The sequence below is a fragment of the Haliotis rubra genome, unplaced genomic scaffold (assembly GCF_003918875.1).
Source record: "Haliotis rubra isolate DU_JTF1 unplaced genomic scaffold, ASM391887v1 Scf126, whole genome shotgun sequence".
Lineage (NCBI taxonomy): Eukaryota > Metazoa > Mollusca > Gastropoda > Lepetellida > Haliotidae > Haliotis > Haliotis rubra.
The window spans coordinates 992,105-1,016,845 of NW_025765181.1; the positions used below are offsets into that span (position 1 = coordinate 992,105).

A 24,741-nucleotide genomic window follows, 5' to 3' on the forward strand; every position below is an offset into this window, starting at 1 on the left:
CTCTGCTCACACTGACTTCCAAGAAGGCGGTAGTTTTAGCAGCTAAAGTTGAGAGTTGCCTCCCCTGGCGTCGTGACAACGAAGAAAACAATATGGCAGCCCCCTTGGATTATTTTGAATGTGGGGGCTAAAATTCTGTGGAGAGGATTATGCATTAAAACAATTACTTTGTTTTGCGTAAGTATGCACATATCAATGCTTATACGTTATATTAACGGTTTTGATGTGGGTCACAATTGGATTTTGCAAACAAAATGTAACGATAGTTGTCAATTTCTCACCCCTCACCATCGTCTGGCATCTGCAACATTAGATATCAATTTTCAGTTTCTATTTAGCCAGTATGCTTTTCGCTACACCACTTTTCTAAGCAAGGGTAAATCCCCCTCATCATAGCTAATCATAAATGAGATATGTCCATGGACACAAGTGAGATGTCCATGGTAAAATGATAAGTGATTATGTGATATCCCAGTGTCAGGTTTTTTTCGACGATGTAAGACGAAAACGTAATTTTTATCTTTAATATCATTTAAAGTTTTTATTTTACTAACATTGAATGATAAAGCATATATTCATCTATTTCACACAAAAATATCAAGTGTTTAGTTCAAAACTAGCGTTGATGACATCGTATCGGCAAAACTGTTGCCGCTCTCCACATCCAGGAATTTTGTATGGGTTTTCGACGATGAGCCATACTTTTTGCTCCACTCTGCGAGGGAGTGTTGTGATCACGTGGCTTCTTATTTATATATTGCCTGTCACTAGCAGACGACTGATCTTACTGAAGTTTTGCTTGCTATTTTTTGTTATAACGGCAACTGATTTTGCATCTGAAGTGGTATTAACGATCTCAGGTAAATAATATTGATGTTTGTTTACTTTTTATATAACTTAACTTCCGGATTTCCATTCTCAATATAACTTCTCATGACAGTGATGGGGAATCCGCCATGCCGATGGAACTGCTTCTGCACTCCGATGGCGAACATACTCCCCCGATATAGCACGAGCAATGCAATCGTCGAAATCACCAGAACATCGAATTCAACTCGTTTTGGGATATGAAATATGAATATATTTCAGCTATGTTTGTGGGTAAACATGATTGATCTCTCCATTAAATCCACTCTCTGTTAGTCAACAGACCCCTATTTTTATAATGTAGAAGTTTTGCACCATTATACCCACGTTTTGTTTGTGAATGGCATTTTCAATATAATTTGCCATCATTATGGCAAATTGTAATGTAATATTGACCCCTCAGTCTACTACATTTAACTGGTCCGTCTGGCATGTTTGTTTAGTGCTACAGTGTTACCATTTGGATTATAGTCAGAATAAGCCCAAAATAAGCAGAATATATACTTTGTGGAGCCTACTTCGTTTACATTTGTATTGCAGGTGTAATCAGTGTTTGAAATAATTAAAAAACCTGACAAGACAGTCTGTCAGGTGACCCGTAAATGTTGCCTTCCCATCTTCAGAGTTACCTGCCCACATTCAGTCATTATACATATTAAATAATGACAACAAAATTATCAATGCATGTTTATGCACAACTGCTTCTGATTTATAACTTTTCTATGACAACTATTTCATAGTTTAATTCCTGTTTAACAATATGTTGGTGAAAGTCTCGAAAACTTAGAGATAACTCATGTTATGTATCAGTTAGAAATAATACAAAACACAACTTGAGAATCTAGGAGGAGTTATAATATAACTGAATACTTAAGTAGTCATAAAATTATAAGACAGGCAGGCAGAGGAAAATTTCATCCAACCCAACAGAATATGACGAAATTACTTAAGAATACAATGTCATCAAACATGTATATTTTGTCATTACCTATGGTATATTTAGTCAGGCAGATCAAAATGACATCATATAAACTTTTTGAAACCATTGCTGAGGAAGAGCTTGTGTACGTCTTACATTCAAATGAGAAGGTGCAACAATCGCCTTGGATCCCCTCCAAGACTGTTAAAAAGCTATCCATTATATTTTTGTTAATTTACTGGACTGGTTTACTACCCTGTCTGAAACAGTCAAGGGAACCCAGATGTGTACATTATCAAGTCTTCAGTGAAACCTGAGACATTTTCTTGGACAATTATTGTGAACATAAAACTACAGTTTTGTTCCATTTATTTCATTTCAGATCTTTTGATGAACTTAGAAGTAAAAATTAAAAAAATTAAAAGAAACCAAACACCAAAATATCGGAACAAAATGTATGCAAATATGAAACCAGACACTGTGAAGGTGCCCTCGCACTTTCCATGTGCAGCCCGAGTCAAGATGCCACAGCTAGGATCAGAAGACTCTGAGATCAAAATAAGGAGACACGCCCCCAGATCTGCCTTGATGATGTACCAATCTACAGACTTGTCTAAAATGCCAATACAAGATTCCTACTTGAAACAAATCAGCACTGGGATTGTCTTTGAGGAAGAAGTCGTCAAGGACAGGTGTTTCCATACACTACCCTATGATTCCAAGTACTTCTGGGAAGTATTGTCCTTAGATGGTCTTGTTCCTCTGCCTCCGAAATCAAGGATTCCAGTTGGTCGACACAATGCACGAGGGCCAGATGTTAGACACATGCCGTGTGGATTTACAAAAATTACCAAAGGTCATCATCTGAAGCCGATGAAGAGGAAGATCATGGAGAAGGCGATGCAGATGCATCAACAAGCTCTGATGGCCGGAAGGATGGAAGAAACCAGATCTGAAGGGGATGGCATGGAGAAGCTGGATGATGAAGATGTTTCACCTGAACGTGCAGTGTTTATGACTGAGGTCTCAGACAAGAAGCCCAAAGCCAAACCTACGCTAAAAGAACCTTCTCAGACAGCTCCAAAGAAGGTAATGTCTGTCACAATAAAGGATGCAGTGCCTAAATCAGCGCCAAGTGTTTCCATCAGTCCGAGTAAGGTAACACTGAGTTCAACTGAAGGACAAGTTGCAAGCAAAAACGACTGGGATTCCTATCTGTTGTCTATATTGAGTCCTTTGACAGCTAATTGGGTGGTGCATGAGAGAATGTCCCCTTCAGATGATCAGGAAAATCTGAGTAAAGTGTTAGCAGGTTGGTATGGGCAGCCTGACCACACTGACCTGGTGAGGGACGATGTGAGCGTTACAGACATGGATGTTACACCCAATAAAGACAAGAAGACAAAGAAGGTTAAGAAGGAAAAAGAACTGACGTAAGTTGGAGTGAGTGAGGTTTGGAGTGAGTGAGTGAGGTTTGGAGTGAGTGAGTGAGGTTTGGAGTGAGTGAGGTTTGGAGTGAGCGAGGGGTAGAGTGAGTACGTAGGCTTTCATACTTCTTGACATTACCATGACATGGTTGTTTATGGCTGTTTATCATGTACATTTTGGGAGAAACTCATATTGACTCATTTTAGTCTCTACTATTTTGAGGGGCGGTGGGGTAGCCTAGTGGTTAAAGCGTCTGCTCGTCACGCTTAAGACCCGGGATCGATTCCCCACATGGGCACAATGTGTGAAGCCCATTTCTGGTGTCCCCCGCCGTGATATTGCTGGAATATTGCTAAAAGCGGCATAAAATTATACTCACTCACTGACTCTATTTTGATGGAGTTGAATCATGGATCATCAATGGGGTGTTGACAAATTGAGGATCATTACTGAAGTGAATCTGGGATTTGAATTCAAAACACGTAGACTGGCAGGGATGGGGGCTCCTTGTCATAGAATATAGATTTAATTTAAAAGTTGAACTTGTTCTGATAAGTACTTTATATTAAAAAAATGTGGTATCATGTTGCACATATAATTTTGAATTTAGAGGAAAGGCTCTTACGAAGAAAACTATTCATAATCAGTAAATTGTAAATTCCATTTGACAATGTTTTTGAACCAAACACATTGCTGCTTACATTCTTATTCATTTTATGATATAGAACAAAGGAAACAGAAACTAAGTAAATTTATTGGACAAATGTATTGCTGTCAAATTTTTAAAAAAAATCCTTTTCAAGATTCTGACAGTTTTACAAAGAAAATTTCTTTTCAAAGTATTAAGGGTTTGGTATTGTGAACATAAATTGTGGAAAATTCCATTCTCACTAAGGACACTTCTCCTGTAGATTCTTTGAGAAGATCAAAGCTGAGGTTCCCAAACGTGCTGTTGATCCATATTCGGATGACAACCAGGCACCATTCTACCGGCAACCTGCAGGTCTGCGGCGCCAGCGGAAGACAGAACAAAAGGAAGAAGCAGGTATGCAATGTAAAGGTTGCTATAGGAACATTAATATTGGCATCACTCTGTATATAATTGTACATATATTATTTAATATCTGATGATACAGCTTCTATTTCCATTTTATAGTCAAGTATTCATGTTTGAAGTCACAATGCTATTTTATTAGGTTTTGAAGTTCAATAATCTGATAAACCATATTTGATGCAACCTCACCAAAATTTTGCAGTGGCAGCTTTGGGTAAGGATTTGTACTACTTACATGTCAACTAATAAATACTTAGTCTGACACAGACAGCTTTAGATATGCTTAACTTGATGCATTGGTTTCTATGTGTAATATTGTTAGGATAGTGTCAGAGTTAACCAGGTGTATTCTAACCACGTATAACTAGTTTTAAGAAATATTTCCTTTTACCCAAGGGTATTCTGTGAACAAACTGATCCCCAGCAGGCTTTGCTTCTTGTACAAGGTGACCCAATGGATAGGCTGGACAGACTTGATGTTGTGTGGTGTATTGCCCCGACATTGTCAGGGTCCAGGTGATGCTGTTGATCACTGGATTGTCTGGTTCAGGTGATGCTGTTGATCACTGGATTGTCTGGTCCAGGTGATGCTGTTGATCACTGGAATGTCTGGTCCAGGTGATGCTGTTGATCACTGGATTGCCTGGTCCAGGTGATGCTGTTGCTCACTGGATTGCCTGGTCCAGGTGATGCTGTTGCTCACTGGATTGCCTGGTCCAGGTGATGCTGTTGATCACTGGATTGCCTGGTCCAGGTGATGCTGTTGATCACTGGATTGCCTGGCACAGGTGATGCTGTTGATCACTGGATTGTCTGGTCCAGGTGATGCTGTTGATCACTGGATTGTCTGGTCCAGGTGATGCTGTTGATCACTGGATTGTCTGATCCAGGTGATGCTGTTGATCACTGGATTGCCTGGTCCAGGTGATGCTGTTGATCACTGGATTGCCTGGTCCAGGTGATGCTGTTGATCACTGGATTGTCTGGTCAAGGTGATGCTGTTGATCACTGGATTGTCTGGTCCAGGTGATGCTGTTGATCACTGGATTGTCTGGTCCAGGTGATGCTGTTGATCACTGGATTGTCTGGTAAAGATTATTACAGACCGCCGTCAAACAGCTGGAATATTGCTGAGTGTGGTGTTAAACAATTAATAAAATGTTCATTTGATGATGGAAGCAATCTCTTTTGTACTTCAGTTAATTTATTTTCACCTAGTAGAAGTATCAACAGTTATTATGTTATAGTGGTGGGAGCTTCTAGTACTAGCTACAGTAGAACTATTTTTATATTCAGTTACTGTAGAATTTACTTGTTTTGTGTGCCTGTCGGAACTAGATTCCTGTAGTCTGAAGTCATGTTTTGTTCATGTGTAGCAGTTTTGTTCAATGTATTAGTTGCAGTAGTGAATAGATTTGCTGGTCGTTATATCCATAGCAATTAGCTACAGGTTTTTTTTATCCTTTCTTTTCTCAAGTACTTGCTGAAAACACAAAAAAAACTTTCTGGATTTATTTGGGATACATGTCATGACTGGACTCCCCATTTGCCTGTTCCTATGGACATATAGACAACCTTTACATCAAAAGTTTCTTTAGGACTTTCTTTTGTATGTCACTATAGCTTGCAATTTCATTGGTTTATTAGACTGGAGGAATGTCAAACTGGCTAATGGTAATCAAGGGCAATAATTTGAACTCATGAGAGCTATGGTAAGTGATTTTGGGGTAGTTGTACCGCAATGTGATTCCTGGAGAAACAGACGATGGGGAGAGACGAATATTGCTTGTTGGATTACAAGATGGCACTTGTTGGGAACAAAACTTGGTCAGCATATAGCCAGTATCCAGTGATTGAGTGGGTTATTAATGTCAAGCTGTATGTAACCTCAGTGAGCTGGTACAATAAAACCAACAGAAGTTTGGACTCATACAAGCAGCCATAAACAAACATTGCTGTATGATAATTTGCAATCATCTTGAACATGGCTTTAAACACCACATTGCATGTCTATAAATTTGTGTGTGGTGGTAACAAAGCAGGTCAGGCCTCAGGGTGCATGTTTGTACCTGGGTTGGTGTTCATGTTATCAGCCTCTGGTTTGCCGGAGAGAGATGTCAGTTTTTTCAGGCCAGCATGTGTGGGTATGATAATGAAAGTGAGGTGAAATAACATTCCTCATATACAGGAATTATGGAAGCACTTGTTTCATAGCAAGTTCTTCAACAGCTTCTCAAAATGACAAAAGTCCCACAATCTGGCACATGAATGTACAATGACGTGTAGGAGGATTATCTGGGGTGGAAAATGCCACTAGCCCAGTTGTCCAAGACAGTTCTTATATCAAAAGCATCTGAAGGCAGATTGGATATCAGGATTGTTCAATATGTACCTAAAAGAACAAGCTAAAAATTAATCCAACTCCAAACCTTAATGATTTTGGCAGATATAGATCACCTCAGCCCAGAAATGAATAATGTTTGGACTTTGTTATAATTCTTTTTGAGATTTTGAAGATATACATCTATGAATAAGGTATCAGTAACTTACTGTTTGTGTAAGGTGAGTACTTACATATAGTATATCAATTTTGGTTTAATTTCTACCACCAATATTATAATAGTATAATACTTTATTATCTCAAAGAGAAATTTGTTTTTTGTCACAGGCTAGGCAACACATAAATTAGATTGGTAAAATACACATTGTAGATCACATTGACACAAATTGCACAACATCTTTAATTATGATGTGATCCTTTATTTGGTACATCAGTCAATAAACAATTTTGCTAAAAAACAAGAACCATGGAAGTTTTAATTAAATTTTATTTAAAAAATGGGAACATAGAGACGTTTGGGTGTGGTTGTTACAGGAGCAATCAACAGCACTGCACATGGGATCGAAGTGAAGTCATACCAGCCGTCACCGCCGCCCACCTTACGAGACTTCATCAATCCTGCAGTCGGAGACAAGATGTTTGAAACGGACAACATGTACCAGCAGGAATGGCTGACAGGTGAGTGTGGTTTGTCAGCTCTGTAAAGTGAACTACAGCACTTAAAGGGTGTCCTTAGTGAGAAGTGTACATGAAAATTAACACTTTTGTCTTGCACTTTTCATCCTAAAAAGTGTTTATCAAGTAGTTTTATATCCAAACCTGTACATATATCAGAAGTAACTAATTTATTTTTTTTTTCAACATTTACCGAAAGTTCTATGTCCACAATAAACACACCATGGCTTATGTCCCTTGAAAAGGACATTGGTGCCCAAACGATAAACGAATGATGTTGTTAGACCTTATTAGACCCATTTCACGTGGTGCAGGTATAGGTGTGGTTCTTGTGTCTCAATGCACAGGCTACTGTTTTAATCCGCCTGTTGCTTGGCCCGTCAGCTGACTATGTGGTCAGTTCTACACTGTAATGACGTTGCAGTTTGAAAAAACGTATACATTGTACTAAAAGTGTTACCATGTAACCAAATTGTATAACATATTCAACCTGAGTCGGTCGCCTTTCCAACAGTATCTTTTTTCACAAAACCTAAAACATATATGCACTACATCTAGCTTGCCATCGGTGAATGTGCTGGCATTCTACGTTTGTTACTAAAATTCTTACATAAATCGTACGATATGTCACTCCTCTTCCACCTTCACTTTGATATCGATAGTACATATCCAAATACATCGCGCAGATAAATGCAATTTGCAGTTTTGAACTCTGTTTTTAATTCGTTTTTCCATGATATCATCTGCTCATTGTAGATCAAACATACTGAAAATTACATGCATCGTAAATCTCGCCAGTTTTGACACATTACTAAATCACTATTCACTGCGTTTTGCGTAATTTATAGTATGTCTTAATTCAAATGTCAAATTTTACTGGGAGAATTGAATTTAAAAGAAAAAGACGTGATCATTGTGATCAGTGGTAGTTTTGTTGTTGTATGATCGAATCACTCATGCTCGTTCTGAAACATTGTCGATGAACCAGGATTCGCTGAGAACGTTTTTGAAAATACGCAATTACAATTAACGTAAAAGTGAATTTTCAGATCATATTACAGAGTGTTTATAAAATCACGTCACTTGTATGTCGGTTATATTTCACCCATAAAATCAGTTGTATAATTCAACACCATCTTCCTTACACAAATCCCTGAATTTCTCATACAGTTCAAAATAAACTGACAAATGGAGTTTGTCACTAATTCGAAGTGTTTCAGTGAAATCGAACGAAATATATCAGATGCCGCTCTGGGAAAGGACCACTTGTTTGAAATGTAAACAAAGCCAATCTCAGATTTTACACTGTGTATCCGTTCGCCTACTTGTTGCATACACTTGCTCATTAGTTTTAGAACATGCATGGTAAAGGTATCGTAGCAAGCGATAGTTAAATAAAATAGGTGTATTCCAATGATTTTCTAGATTCATTACAACATATTATAGTTTCTGAAAGCATGACGCCATGACTGATGCAAACTCACACACAATGATGACGGTAATCTGTCATACAGACCCTGAAGTAAATACATCCAAGAAAGCCCACACAAGTCTAGAAAATGTGTCTGAAAATGAAAAAAGTCTCAGGGCTCCTTTTCATTATGTGTTATTTTTTTCACTTTGAGCTTTTTTTCCCTGTAAAATATGTTCATTTCAGAGACTAGTTGTTAGTCTACGATGATGGTACTTCTCTTCATTTCTGACTATGTCACTTACATGTCACATTTATGCATGTACGTTGCTTGAAACAACAAAAAATTCCCTCGAAAACTCTGGCGTACTCGTGTCAGTGAATACGCCATTTTGAAGAAGTCGCTTCCCTATAGTGATGTCAACATTGTTATACATATTTGGTATTTTCATTGAGGTGAGGTTCTGAATGAAAATACACATCCGTCCTGCTGCTTACATTTTCTGTTCTTATGCTTCTTCGTATTTTCACAAACTTTTTTTCACATGATTAATTTCAGTATTATTATCTTTTGATTTGGGACTAGACAGGAGACCAGTTTAAAATCAAGTGGCGCCAATTATGTCATAATCAAAGGGCGGTAACTCTGGCCTGTTTAGCTCGGCAAACAAAGGCCTCATATTGGCATAACATTTCTGCACTTATTTTGAGGGTTATACTTACATTGTAAGAAAAATGAGGTGTATATTTTCAAACATTGGTATTAACTAATTAAAACAGTTCACTTTGATTCACATAAGAATAAGTGTGATTTATTCTTGTACACTTCCCCTGTAAGACTACAGCATTGCGTCACTTCTATATTGTGAACAGAACATTTCTTGTTATATTTTCTGATTTAACGTGGCATCAGCAAGCAGGCATATTGTGACTTCTCACTCTTTAGGTTCCAAGAATTAACAGAAGTTTACAGATTATATAAATCTGATCTCGCACTTTACATGTGCCTCTGACAGCATCTAAAACAAGATGGCTGTAAGTATAATGTGATGATGTGTATGGTTTTGTGATTGTTGTTTTCAGGAGCCCAACAGGTGTACTGCCAATCTGACCAGGACAAGATTGTCATGGAGAATGACAACAAGTACAAGAAGCGCCTACAGAAGGAATATCCTCACTCTACGGAATGCTGGTTCACTGAGTCGGAGTCCGAGGTCAAGGTCACACAAGATCCAGACAAGGGCAAGATTAACAAAGGCCTTCGACGATGGAAGGAGCTCCCAGAGCCTGTGGATGTGAGTGTTTGTGTTTTCAGATTGTTGACCAGTGTGACAGTTGGAGCAGTTTTAAAATTTAATGAGGGTAGTAAACCTGGAAATTTACTTCAGATTTACTCATTAAAGTTTGTTTGATTCAATAAAATGTGTGTAGTGATGTCAGTCCTATAGAAAATGTTCATTCTTTATACAGAGGTCAAGGTCAAGATCAAGGTTAGCCATGGGTGATGGTAATGTTTTTCATTGATTTGTTTGTAGACTTCCAATATTGACTTAGATTTTTCATTCTGTTTCTCCTAGGACACTGTTGAGGTCCTGAACATTGTCCCCCCAGGCTATGACCCAGAGTTCCACCGGTCACCTGACCCCACCACAAGGAGGATCACCAAACTGAATGCTTCCCTCATGCAGATCAGTAAGTCCTGATAGGTTTCAGCCAATCTGACTGACTTAATTTCTTTACAACAACCTTCCCAGACACACTCATTTTTGACTGGGATAAAATGGTATTTCACTTAAAGCATTCACTATTGTGTCATTTGTATTACATTAAAAAACTATACATTATTATTACTATTTTTAATACTGTTTATCCAAATTAGGTAATACTCAGGGTGTCCATATTATCTGCATGATAAACAAGTACTTATTTTCAATCTGATTCTGAATATGATCTTATTTTCTTTTCTCCAGTTGAAGAGTGGCGGTCAAAGTGGCACCTGAGTGGTCAGTTTGCGGACAGCAGTCCAATGGACCTGATCCGGGATATGGCGGACATTCAGCCCCACGTGAGGCTGAAGGCTGTGTCTACAGTAGCGAAAGCAGCGGAGTATAAACCCCCGGAGGAGGCAGGCATACAACTAGAGTATCAGGACAAGCAGGCTACCACGGCCACCCATCTCCCGGATGAGATCTTCGTTGCACTCAACTACCTCCTGGAAGATGAGCATGACCGTGTACAGAAAGCTGCAGCCATTACACTGTATTCCTTGAATCATCCATCGGACAAGGTGAGATGGAGAGATCCTGGAGATGTGGCGTCTGTGCATGTCATGGGGCCATATTTATGTTATAGTGACTAATTCAGGACAGCCATCGTTCAAATATTTAAAAAGTCCAAAACTATGTTGTCAAGACATGTGAGACTTTATTGTAATATATATATGGCGCTAACCTGTAATCTTAATCACTACTGTACATCCTTATCACTACCGCATTGTACATTGACTTGTAAGCCCATTAATTATTGTATAAGACATTTATAACCTTCATCTGTAATCCCCCTTGGCCGTGTCTGCCATCACATCAACTGGTCAAGGTAGTGCTATTGTTTTTCTTTCTGTCCATTGATGAGTCATCGCCTGTCCATTGTTGTCAAAAACTGTATATATATACTTAGTATGCTCACATCTAGACAGTGAAAGAGTACGAGTCCGGGTATTCGGACTGTCTGTAGGGACGACCACGAGCAGGAGAATGCCGCTCGTAGGAAACGCCCTGGGGTTGAGCAGGTACTCCGCTCACCTCACTTATGTCTTGTGTATTTGTTTGACATGTAACTAAAGAAGTTTGAACTCAACGTATTCCTTCGTCTTGTCAACGTATTGTACGTACACTTCATCTTAAAACATGAGCTAATTCCCCAGTCGACGCATATACCACGCGTTGACATTTATATCACTTCTCAGAAGTTTGGCTTCATGTTGTTGATAAGCTGCAAATGTCGTCAAAATCCTTTAAATCCAGGATTTTCTGCTTCTGCTTCATTAAGTACGAAAGTTGGGGTCATGATGACAGACTCGCCAGAGCCACTGGTTTGAAGAAACCTTAAAAACAATAGGAAGATGTCAGGAAAGGTGTATAAGTTAGTTACACCTTGCCTCTATGGTTTCAGCATTGTCGATAATCTACAGGTTATATGTTAAGTTCTGACAAATCCCTCTCCACTTCAGTATTAGTGGAGATTTATCGAAACATATACCCTGGAGATTATCGAGGATGTGGTTTCAGTTGAAAACGTAAAACTTCAACTTCAGTTAAGTGACCTTCGGCTTTTTCCTCAAGTCAGTGTTTTATATTTACAACCTAAACTTCAGTGTCATGTTATAAACAATGCTAATCTCTTCTTAAAAAGGTGATAATTCTTGTCATATTTGCCACAAGTAGTTGAAGAACTGGGGTGTAGTTTTGTCTGACTGTTTTGTGTAAAATGCTCACTGTTCTAGTATGAGTGTTCTAATATTTAGGATAACAACAGTCACTGATTTAATCATGAATAATGTTTCATGAGAGGATTTTCAAGGTTAAGGATTTGAATGTTTGTGCTGATTTGGACATGTGATGTTTGTAAACCAGGCCGAGTGCATTCTGCGGGACACCCTCCAGGGGGAGAACGGTGTTGACCGCTGGGCAGCCGCTCAGTGTCTGGCCCACTTCGGTGTGTGTGACTCGGACGTGGTAGGGGAGATAATCAAGCAGCTCCTAGACACCGAGGACTCCATCAAACACGAACAGGCCATCATGCTTCTTTCCAAGATCAGCTACAACTCGGTGAGATTTGATAACTGTAATACACATCCTGGTTATCTCACTGTTCTGAACAAATCTAAGGATCCATCTTTTGGGGGTTTGTTTAAGAAGGGAATAAAACAAGACAAAAGTTCGTCTCTTATTTCCATAAAACTTTTTTCAGAAAATTTATCACTTTTTGTGTCTGGTGTATCTTAAGATCTTCATTTCTTTATATGTATTTTGATAATATATTTTATCTCTAAAAACTTTGAGTTAATGGTCTGTGTTTTTGTTAGATTTATAACACTAAAGTAACATTGAGCTGTGGTTGTCATGACAACCATTGTGATGTTGTTAGACTCTGGTTCATTCCCTGGTGGCGGAACAACTCAACAGCACCAGCTGGAGACACAAGGTCATTGCCTGCAAGATCCTCCCGACGCTTCACGGAACCATCAACAGGGTGAGGATCATCACGTAACAACAGTAATTCTTTAGTAGGAATATATACACAGTGGTGCAGCCAGCTGAACGGAACATTTCAAACCTCATACTGTGTGTTTGGCTCCAAATTCAATTTGACATTGTTAAATCTACAAGAGACAAAATCACTTCCTGGACTCATGTTCTATACGCACATGAAGTTAGATTGGACACCGTGGTGCTGTTAAATCTACAGGTAACAGAATCATTTCACAGACATATCCATCCTATACACATATGAAGTTAGCCTAATGGTTAAAGCGCTAAATCTACAGGTCGACACATCCATCCTATACACACTGAAGACCCGGGTTCGAATCCCCACATGGGCACAATGTGTGAAGCCCATTTCTGGTGTCCCCCGCCATCGTAAAACCAAACTCAGTCAGTCAGTCAAGTTAGATTGGACACCCGTGGTGCTGTTAAATCTACAGGTAACAGAATCCAGTCACAGACACATCCATCCTATACACACATGAAGTTAGATTGCACACCGTGGTGCTGTTAAATCTACAGGTAACAGAATCCTGTCACAGACACATCCATCCTATACACACATGAAGTTAGATTGGACACCGTGGTGCTGTTAAATCTACAGGTAACAGAATCCTGTCACAGACACATCCATCCTATACACACATGAAGTTAGATTGGACACCGTGGTGCTGTTAAATCTACAGGTAACAGAATCCTGTCACAGACACATCCATCCAATACACACATGAAGTTAGATTGGACACCGTGGTGCTGTTAAATTTACAGGTAACAGAATCCTGTCACAGACACATCCATCCTATACACACATGAAGTTAGATTAGACACCGTGGTGCTGTTAAATCTACAGGTAACAGAATCCTGTCACAGACACATCCATCCTATACACACATGAAGTTAGATTGGACACCGTGGTGCTGTTAAATCTACAGGTAACAGAATCCTGTCACAGACACATCCATCCTATACACACATGCAGTTAGATTGGACACCGTGGTGCTGTTAAATCTACAGGTAACAGAATCCTGTCACAGACACATCCATCCTATACACACATGCAGTTAGATTGGACACCATGGTGCGTGGTGCTGTTAAATCTACAGGTTAAATCTACAGGTAACAGAATCCTGTCACAGACACATCCATCCTATACACACATGCAGTTAGATTGGACACCGTGGTGCTGTTAAATCTACAGGTAACAGAATTATATCGCAGACACATCCATCCTATACACACATGAAATAACACTTGAAATCCTATTTCCATTGCAGGTACTGTTGACTTAACATAAGTATGCTGTTTGGATGTATTGAATTTAGTAATTGTTACATATCACATACATTTCTACACTGGTAAGGTATGACTTTTTGCTCGTGGTGCTTCTTCAATCTGTCATTCCCATCTCTAAATGGCAAATGGGTTTTAAGCTTCTGAGCTTGTGCTATAAAGTAACAGTTACGGTCTTGGAAATCAAGTGAAACATGGCACATATTCCCTTAGGTCACCAGAATGTATCACTGAGTACAGATCCAATTACAGTGATGCATTTCTAAGTGTGTACACAGATATGCATGTATTCAGTGTTGCTGTTCTGTAGGTACAAGAATTGTGTTCAAGTTCAAGAGCTCAAATACTCATCAAGGGGAGATAACTCCTTGTCACCAATCCTCTCACACGTTTCAGACAGAAGTGAAACCATAAAGTATCTTGAGTATTTTTATCTTTGATGATGTGGAGACAAAAGGAGGGGATTTTAAGTCACAGGTATTCAAATATTTTTGCTTCACTTCAGAGACCTTGCTCTGATGAAATCAAATTTAACATGGAAAATGATATAGAGACCTGTTATCACAAGTAACCATGGCAACAGGGTCAATTGATGTAAATATATTGGTCTATGACTTCAGGACATCACCAACAAGCTGTCCGAGCTGATGTGGAGTGATTGGCACAATGACGTGAGGAAGGCCGCAGCCCATTGTCTGGGGAAAACCCAGCATGGTCGTAGATGTCCATGATGATCTCAAGGACAGGATTGCCTCCTCTAATGAAAGAGTCCGACTTGAGGCTGTCAGTAGGATTGGACAGTTGGGTGAGTAATGTACACTGTCTACTTGTGTTGACACTTGTGTTTTATTTGTGTTAAATTTGTGCTTACTTGGACATAAACTGTACAAGTAATGTTTTAAGCCATTAATAATTGACAACTCAAGATATATATTTAGGTTTGTGAAAATTCAGCCAAAAAGTAAAACATTTGGAATTTCTATTTGGGGGGATATCGGATGTTGAGAAATAATTGACAGAAGATCAGGACATCTATTCACGATGCTCTCTTGACTGATTAAATTGTTGTAAAGGTAAAACAATCCCAATCATGGCTGTTCTTGAATCTATCTTAAGTTTATGACAAAAACATGTTTTTATGTTCACCAATGAATGTTCTTTTAATGTCAAGGGCAGTTTATTTATGTAGAGAGTGAGTAGAATTTCAATGAGATTTTAGTAATGGTATTATATATTCAATGTTTTTATTTAATCAAGGGTCCATCCATCCATTCAGTTCTTACATACATGAAACTCAATCTAGAGAAGTCCTTGAACTGATAATGTCCTTGGAATAAAACTACCGGTACTGAATAGGATTAATTAGATCTTGTCACAGTTGGCACGCTCTTTGTATGTTTTGGTTATTGGAATATTTTATTGGAATGTTTTGTGTCATTTTCAGGGATAATGACTGCCAAACTTCTGCCAGTGTTTCTTGAGTGTTTTGATGACCCCTATGTGTCGATTCGTGTGGAGACCTGTATCACAAGTGGTAACCTGGAAATAAAGGATGATCGCGTACTTGAGAAGCTGGTGTACCTTGCCACGTATGACCCCATCTGGAAGGTCAAGGCTCTTGCCATTCAAGGTCAGTGTTAATGTACTTCTAACGAAAGACAGTTTGTAGGTCAAAATTAGATGTTCTACTAGAAACAATTGGTTCAGTAAACACTTCGGGTAAATTAGTAAGAGGATTACAGAAAAATCTATTGATGTCAACAGTTTAATGGAACATACCCCGGTACTTGATAAGGGAAACTGTTTATACTGAAATGATGATTTGTGCATATGTTATTTACATGTTGCAATACTTTGCCATGTTCTGTATGGTAGTTTTCAGGAGATTAGTACATTATATTACTGTCCCCACCAGCCCTGAGGTGTATTGGTAGAGCTATAGTGTGTCTGTCCCCACCAGCCCTGGGGTGTATTGGTAGAGCTATAGTGTGTCTGTCCCCACTAGCCCTGGGGTGTATTGGTAGAGCTATAGTGTGTCTGTCCCCACCAGCCCTGGGGTGTATTGGTAGAGCTATAGTGTGTCTGTCCCCACCAGCCCTGGGGTGTATTGGTAGATCTATAGTGTGTCTGTCCCCACCTAGCCCTGGGGTGTGTATTGGTAGAGCTATATTGTGTCTGTCCCCACCAGCCCTGGGGTGTATTGGTAGAGCTATAGTGGGTCTGTCCCCAGTGTGTCTGTCCCCACTAGCCCTGGGGTGTATTGGTAGATCTATAGTGTGTCTGTCCCTACCAGCCCTGGGGTGTATTGGTAGAGCTATAGTGTGACTGTCCCCACCAGCCCTGGGGTGTATTGGTAGATCTATAGTCTGTCTGTTCCTACCAGCCCTGAGGTGTATTGGTAGATCTATAGTGTGTCTGTCCCCACCAGCCCTGGGGTGTATTGGTAGATCTATAGTGTGACTGTCCCTACCAGCCCTGGGGTGTATTGGTAGAGCTATAGTGTGTCTGTCCCCACCAGCCCTGGGGTGGGTGTATTGGTAGAGCTATACCAGCCCTGGGGTGTGTGTCTGTCCCCACCAGCCCTGGGGTGTATTGGTAGAGCTATAGATCTAGTGTGTCTGTCTATAGTGTGTCTGTCCCACCAGCCCTGGGGTGTATTGGTAGAGCTATAGTGTGTCTGTCCCCGGCAGACCTGGGGTGTATTGGTAGATCTATAGTGTGTCTGTCCCCACCAGCCCTGGGGTGTATTGGTAGATCTATAGTGTGTCTGTCCCTACCAGCCCTGGGGTGTATTGGTAGAGCTATAGTGTGTCTGTCCCCACCAGCCCCCTACCAGCCCTGGGGTGTATTGGTAGAGCTATAGTGTGTCTGTCCCACCAGCCCTGGGGTGTATTGGTAGATCTATAGTGTGTCTGTTCCTACCAGCCCTGGGGTGTATAGTGGTAGATCTATATTGGTAGTGTCTGTCTGTTACCAGCCCTGGGGTATTGTATATAGTGTGTCTGACCAGCCCTATATTGGTAGTGTAGTGTGTCTGTCCCTACCAGCCCTGGGGTGTATTGGTAGTGTGTCCTGTCCCCTCTATAGCGTGTCTGTCCCCCACTAACCCTGGCTATAGTGTGTATTGGTAGATCTATATTGTGTCTGTCCCTCACCAGCCCTGGGGTGTATTGGTAGATCTATAGTGTGTCTGTCCCTACCAGCCCTGGGGTGTAGCTATGGTAGACCAGCCCTACCTAGTGTGTCTGTCCCTACCAGCCCTGGGGTGTATTGGTAGAGCTATAGTGTGTCTGTCCCCGGCAGACCTGGGGTGTATTGGTAGATCTATAGTGTGTCTGTCCCCACCAGCCCTGGGGTGTATTGGTAGATCTATAGTGTGTCTGTCCCTACCAGCCCTGGGGTGTATTGGTAGATCTATAGTGTGTCTGTCCCTACCAGCCCTGGGGTGTATTGGTAGATCTATAGTGTGTCTGTCCCCACTAGCCCTGGGGTGTATCGGCAGGATCAACGACGACATCAAGGAGTGTCTGATGTGGGCGCTGCGGTACGAGGAACAGGAGGGGGTGAGGGCAGAGGCGTGTCACTCGCTGGTTATCCTGGGGCAGAAGGATGAGGTGTTTGTGGAGGTGCTCCAAGACAGATTGCTGGTGGAGACGTCACAGATTGTCAGAGAGTAAGACCTTGTCTTTTCTTCTCTACTGTTTATCATTTGTTGCTGATTTTGACTCTTAACTTTAAAATGGAAGAAAAGACAGGTGTCATACAATGTTGTTTAATATTATTTAAAACATATACATACTTAGTTCCAAAAGAAACGCGCCATTCGGGTTTGTTTTTGAAATTTCCATAACTGTCGTATCTTTGAAACCAATTTTGAAAATTAAACTTCTGAAACAAGACTTTTAACGTAAGATTAGCCGTAACAACTGAATCTAATTATTGAACATTTTTATGAGAAAAAACAACAGAAACGCATCACATAAACGCATGCCCTGATGCGTTGTGCACGTGAATTTAATGATACGACACTTTCTTCAAGAAAAACGAGAGAAAGAACCCTTTAAAAGATGCGATGGCAGTTTCTGTTGTGTTCTTTTTCTGAATGGTTCAGACGTTCAACGTTGCACAACATATTATGGGAGTACATCGGACGACAATTTACCGACTGATTGAACGCCAAAATCAAACAAATTCGGTGAGAGATCGACCTAGATATGGCAGGCCATGAGTGACGTCACACAGGCAAGATCGTTACATCCTAACGTCTCATCCTTGCAACCGTTTTATTCCAGCTACTGTTACAGCCCATCAGACAATAGGGATTCACAACAGACCAATTTCAGGAAACACTGTGCGTTGACGTTTGAGAGCACACTGGCTACACTGTAGGAGACCCTATGTAGGACCGATTTTGACACCACGGCACCATCGTCTGGGCTCGCCAACATCAGCACTGGAGATATGCACAGTGGCAGAACGTTGCTTTCTCAGACGAGAGTCGTTTCTGTGTCCATGTTGCAGATGGGAGAGTGAGAGTATGGCGTCGACGAAATGAACGTTTCAGAGACCCATGTGTTCTGGAAAGTGACCGCTAGGGTGGGTCATCCCTTTTGATGTGGGGTGGAATAAGCAGGGGAAGGCCCCACCTGTAATCTTCCAACACAATGGTCAAGGTCGTGGAAGGGGTGTAACTGCACGACGCTACACCGCCATTATCACAGGACAATTCCTGGCCAATCACAACATCGAGACAATGGTTTGGCCACCTCTTAGTACTGATTTGAATCCAGTGGAACATCTCTGGGACGAGTTGGGCCGACGCCTTCGTCCAGGACCAGTTCCTCCACAAAATCAGCGGCAGTTGGAGAATGCAGTGTTGAATGAGTACAATGACATTCCCCGCGCTTTCATTCGACGTTTGTTCATGTCCATGGGAAAACGGTTTACTCACATGATAAACAATAATGGTGGTCATACCAGGTACTGATAACATCGAATATCAGCTTAAGTTTCTAAACGTGTCTAATGCAGACTCTTCAGGTTGGACACAGTAAAAAGATCTTAAATCCACTGTCGTTGCTGTTGTCTTTTATCTTTCTTTGGTGCGTTCTGCATACAGCATATAGTGGCAAGAAGCACGTTTGTGGGATAACAGTTCTTATTTCAAATGGACATGTCGTGTTTCTTTTGGAACTAAGTATATGTGTAGATTTGCAATTTTTGATTAGCATTGTCTTCTGTAAACAAAAGTAACATTTTGCTCATAAGTAATTCATAACTGATCAGTCTCGGACTGTAATATTTGACAAATGGTAAGATTGGTGCTGCTGGACAATGACAAACAGTTTTTGATAAATATTGGAACAGTTAAATTGTTTATACTTCCTCTAGGTGTGGCTGGCTCTCCATACATATGTGTTTTCTTTTATAGAAGTATTGTACAAATACTCTGCATTGTAATGTAGAAAGTGGCATGTGTCACCTTTGTGAGGTTATGTCCATTATTAGTTAAAGTTCCAGATCAGAGTTGTCTTTTGCTTGTCCATAAAATTTTCCAGATGCATAAATGAAACATATTGTATGCTTCAATGAGGAGTTCTGGGACTTATCGTACCCGTGACGGTCCGAGTAAAAATGAACCTTCAGTAACCCATGCTTGTAAGAGGCGACTAACGGGATCGGGTGGTCAGGCTTGCTGGCTTGGTTGACACATGTCATCGGTTCCCATTTGCGCAGATCGATGCTCATGCTGTTGATCACTGGATTGTCTGGTCTAGACTCCATTATTTACAGACTGCCGCCATATAGCTGGAATATTGCTGAGTGCGGCGTAAAACTAAACTCACTTATTCACACTCTGGGACTTATCCAGACTTGCTCAGGCCTATAGTCAACCCTAATTCTGCAGCAAATGTCAGCAAAAGTTCTCAAGCTGGAATAAAACATTTCCCGATTGTGGCGATATTATATTGACAAATGTTATGACTTTGTGGAGGAGATTTATACTTCCTGACCAGTTTGATCAAAACAATTATTTCCTACCAAATTGAAAACCAAGGGTGCTTTGTTTGTATTCTCCGCACACATACGCACTCACATACCACCCTGTCCTATATTTGCATCTGCACATATATAACCAATCCCTCACATTGACCTTGACCTTGCAGGGAGATCGTGGAGGCGCTGCGTCGTATGGGAGTCAGCACAACGGAGGACATGGACATGGTCACGCAGATCAAGGGAGAGGTCCGCAAACTCTGCAACCGCGATGTCATTGCCTCCCACATCATGGTCAACGAAATGGACGAGGATCGCCAGAGAGAACCTCAAACGCATGATATACGAGACAGACAAGGAACTTGAGGTAAGCATTGATCCAAATGCTGGGGCTTCAGGTCAGAATACGTCCCAGCTTCTTACACTACGCATGAGAGCAGATTGATATATGTCACAGATGTCATCTGAAGACAGTGATCATTGCTCATGCTGCATAAAACAACACTCACTCACTTTCATGTTTTCACTCACACCGTTAATATATCTTCTCTGCTGATACTCTCCAACACCCTTTCTTCCCACAACTCACGCCATCTCTCCAACACCCTTTCTTCCCACAACTCATGCCATCATTTTCCCCTTACTTGTAAGTTAACCATTCTCAGCCTTCGAAATTCATGCGAGTCTGCTAGACCATAATGAAGTAAAAGTCATGTTTGACTTATAGCAGAGATTTCTAAACCAGTTCTCAATGATTCATTTTGCTACAAATTTGAACTGAATAATACTGACAGACAATGTAAACATTGCAAACATTTTTGTCCTGTTCTACCAGGACTTGATCGAAATTCTAAACTACTGACATGTCTCCAATCTCTTGGCTGTTATTAAAAAAGACTTTCAAAGAATTTCTAAGGCTGTATTCTGTATTGGATCATGTATGAAATCTCATCATAAAGGTTCATCCCAATGTCGCCACTGGCCCTGTGCTTGATTAACTTTGAACATTTAACAACATTTGTCTGGGCAATTAAAATCATGGATATTCATCATAATCCTGTGCCCAAAATACTAACCCAGATTGGCTTTAAGAGGACTGTAAATACTCTCCTCCCCCTGCATAATTCATTTTATAAAAATACATGTCATGTAAACCATGTCATGTCTCTCTCTCTCCTCTCCCCCCATTCCGTGGTGTATCTATTCTATAACCATTAAACAGCATTGTTGTTCTATTTTATATGATAGTCCCCTCTGATAAAATTTTGCAACCCCTCTCTTTTTCTGTGTCATTTAAAGTCTTGTCCCTAAATTACAGGATCTTACTTTAATCGTTGACTGGGGCAGGCATTAGATGATGGAGATGTGACAGTTTTTAGCATAGATTCTGTCATGTTTTCATACCATTTTCATCTCTGTCATATCTAACTGGTGTCTTCATCTCCACTCTTTCCTCTCTATCTTCATCCCTCTGCCTTGTGTGTGTCACCTCTAGCGGTACTTCCACCATCGTAACCGATTCCTCCACCTAGTCAGCAGGTCTGACTTTGACACCAGGCTTCAGCTGCTGCGCAGCTCTGTCACTATTGAGAAGCTTCACCAGGTAGAGGTCAAGGACAACAATCATGATGTATCATTAAATCCATCATCACAAGAAAATGGTAGCAGAGTCAGTCAAATCATGGAAACAAAGGCCTAAATCATTTATGATTTACTTAAATACCATGTTGACCAAAAACAAGATGGATTTACAGTGTTTGATGGTCTCTGTCTGTAAAATATATCGCATCGTAAAATAGGAATACAATAAAAAAGAATTAAAATCATATATAAAGTTAACAATAAAAATATTAATCCTATTTTATCCATACCAAACATGTAACATTCTTAATAGATTTTATCAAAAGACTTTATGTCCTGAAATCATATGTTATGAAGAATGTTTCATCATATATTCTGAGTGTCATTATTTTTACACATTTTACCCCAGCTAACTGAACCTTCCCTCTCGTACAGGAGCACCAGGCTATGAAGGAGAAAGCTATGAAGCACATCCAGTCCTTGAGTCGGATGAGCAGCGGTGGAACCCAGCCTCACACCAACACTGGCTCCAGAACATCCTCAGCTGCTGTGAGTCGAGAAGGAACGATGTTCACTCCCTCAGCAGACAAAGAACTAGAGGCCCTCATGTCACCAGAAGATACCAAAGAGGATCTGAGTGAATCAGTCACTACCAAGTCCAGAGTGGACACAGTGACAGCCACCTCGATCTCTAGACCTGGTACATCCGGAACCCAGACAGACAGCCAACTGTCCGAGGGTGGTGGGGAGAGTTACCAAAGCACCTTGGTTAAGTCCAGGACAGAGGACAGTGATGGGGACTACCTGAGTGGTGAGACTCCAGGCAGTGCCCAGGTGGATGGTCTTTTGAATAGGAGCGATCATGTGGAGAGTGCTCATTCTGGGTCTATTGGTTTGAATCTTGCTATGACTTCTCCTAAAGGTTTGGCAGCTTCTTCTCTTGATATCCGAGCATCACGACTGAGTTTTATTGGTACTTCCACTGAGAGGAAAGCTCAGCTGTCAAGTAGAGACACTAACAATGAAAGGCAAAAGGTCAGTGCAGAAGCATTGAGTACTTATAAGGGTTTGGAGAATAGGTATTCCAACTTTAATGCAGATTTGATGGCCATTGATAGAGGATTGAATACAGCAGGGGGCAATGAGAAAGAATCAGAATTTCCGCTCAATCAGCAACATGAAAAGGTTGTTGCATCAGTCGTGATTTCATCCCCAGACAGTGAATCAGCAATGATAGAAGTGTGTGCAGAAGAACAGGAGGTAAAGGATGGCTCTGTGACTCCAGTTAAGAACCAAGAGCCAGAGTCTGGAGATGCTGCAGTGGTGATATTGGTTTCCAGGGCATCTGAGGAAAATCTATATCCTGGAACTAAAGATGAAGCTGCTGGATCATCAGATTTAGTTTCAGATCCCACAGATTCTGTTCAGGCTGAGGTTACAGCACCAGATGAAGCAGACATTGTTGCAAGAGGGATGAGGACAGGGGAATCATCTGAACAATCAGCTGCGCAGACTGGTCCAGAACAGGATACTACTGGTGGTGATCCCAAGCATGTTGAAGGTTCTCTTGCAGATGGATCTCCAACAGAAAGTTCTCAAGTAGCAGGACATCCTGAAGCAAGTTCTCCACCTGAAGGTTCTCCTGCACAGGCATCAGTGGAGATTGTAGTAACCTCTTCTTCCCCTCACGATCAGACTCAACAGTAGGGTCTGTGTTCATATCTAAGTAGTGCTGTGATACTATATCTTCTGTTGTGTAGCTAGTACCACTGATTGTAATTTCTGTAAATATCATTTTTGAAGCAAACCTTTTAGAAACTGTATTTCCAACATAATTATATTGTACTGTCAGTGATGGATAGTTGTGCATTTGTTAATGAAACTATTGCAAATGTGTGGAATAATTCAGCTGTGTATCTTACACACATTGTCAGCAGCTGAATAAATGTGTCTATCAAAGATGTAACAATTTACGGTAACAGACTTAAAGTGTTATTATCTATTTTCTGTAAAATACAGATATTCATGAGGCAGTGTTTTTACTGAGTGAATGCTTATAATGTTGGCTTCTTTTTTTATCAGTATAATTATTGATCACCCTGCCAAAACCAATTTCATTTCTACATTGTGTCATCTTCCAGTGATATGCCTCCAGTCTGCCTTTTTTGTACAGCTGTGTTAACCACAAAAGTGTCCTATATTGTTTCCCCGAGTTGATCTGTGATATTGCTAATGTTAGCATTTTTGTTAATATAACAATCTTGAACCCTTGTCGTTCTTGTTGTTCCTGTTGTAAATCCACCAACACCTGCATACACAAGATTCAGTCTGGACTATACCAATTCTACCATGAATCAGTCAGGAACAAATAACCACCTTTGATTAAAACAGCTGGAAGTTGGACACTAACAGTTATTGAAAAGAACTTCATCAAACCAGCCAACCAATCATTCTCAAGAATATAGTAGATATATCTGAATAATTATTTATGAAATTATGGGTTACAAATTCTTGTTTTATTCTTCGTACAATATTTGAGGGATGTGCATCAAATATTTGGCAGAAAACAGGATACAAATCGACTTGAACGTGTATTTCAACAATGAGGACAACAGAGAGGTTCGAGATTTGATGCTGTGTAGATGACTGATGTCATACGTCTTTCTTAACACTGACGGGTGTGACGTCATGAATCTTACTGGCTAATTTATTTTATAATTATGGTTGACACAACTGCACATTACCAATATCTACAACCAGCGAAATGGATGAACATGCGTTTTGTCCGCTATTAGTGGTGATTAAGATGGAATTCATCTTGGTGAGCCAACAGTTGCAACATGTTGACGGTGGCACTTACTGATTTTATTGCGCTTCACGATGTGTAGTGTAGGGGCAGAGCACTCGTGCTGC

General features: G+C 40.5%; 1 protein-coding gene across 1 annotated transcript; it reads left to right on the forward strand.

Moving 5' to 3' along the window:
- Positions 1-85: 85 nt before the first annotated feature.
- Positions 86-24,099, forward strand: LOC124266521 (HEAT repeat-containing protein 4-like). Its single transcript, XM_046701316.1, is given in 17 exon segments — positions 86-177; positions 2,169-3,219; positions 4,126-4,259; positions 7,144-7,287; positions 9,779-9,990; positions 10,273-10,387; positions 10,666-10,982; positions 12,328-12,522; positions 12,842-12,946; positions 14,871-14,969; positions 14,971-15,055; positions 15,695-15,880; positions 17,734-17,923; positions 20,418-20,565; positions 20,567-20,614; positions 21,743-21,850; positions 22,264-24,099. Coding segments are annotated over 16 exon segments (4,401 nt in total). The 5' UTR covers positions 86-177; positions 2,169-2,176; the 3' UTR covers positions 23,536-24,099.
- Positions 24,100-24,741: the final 642 nt, after the last annotated feature.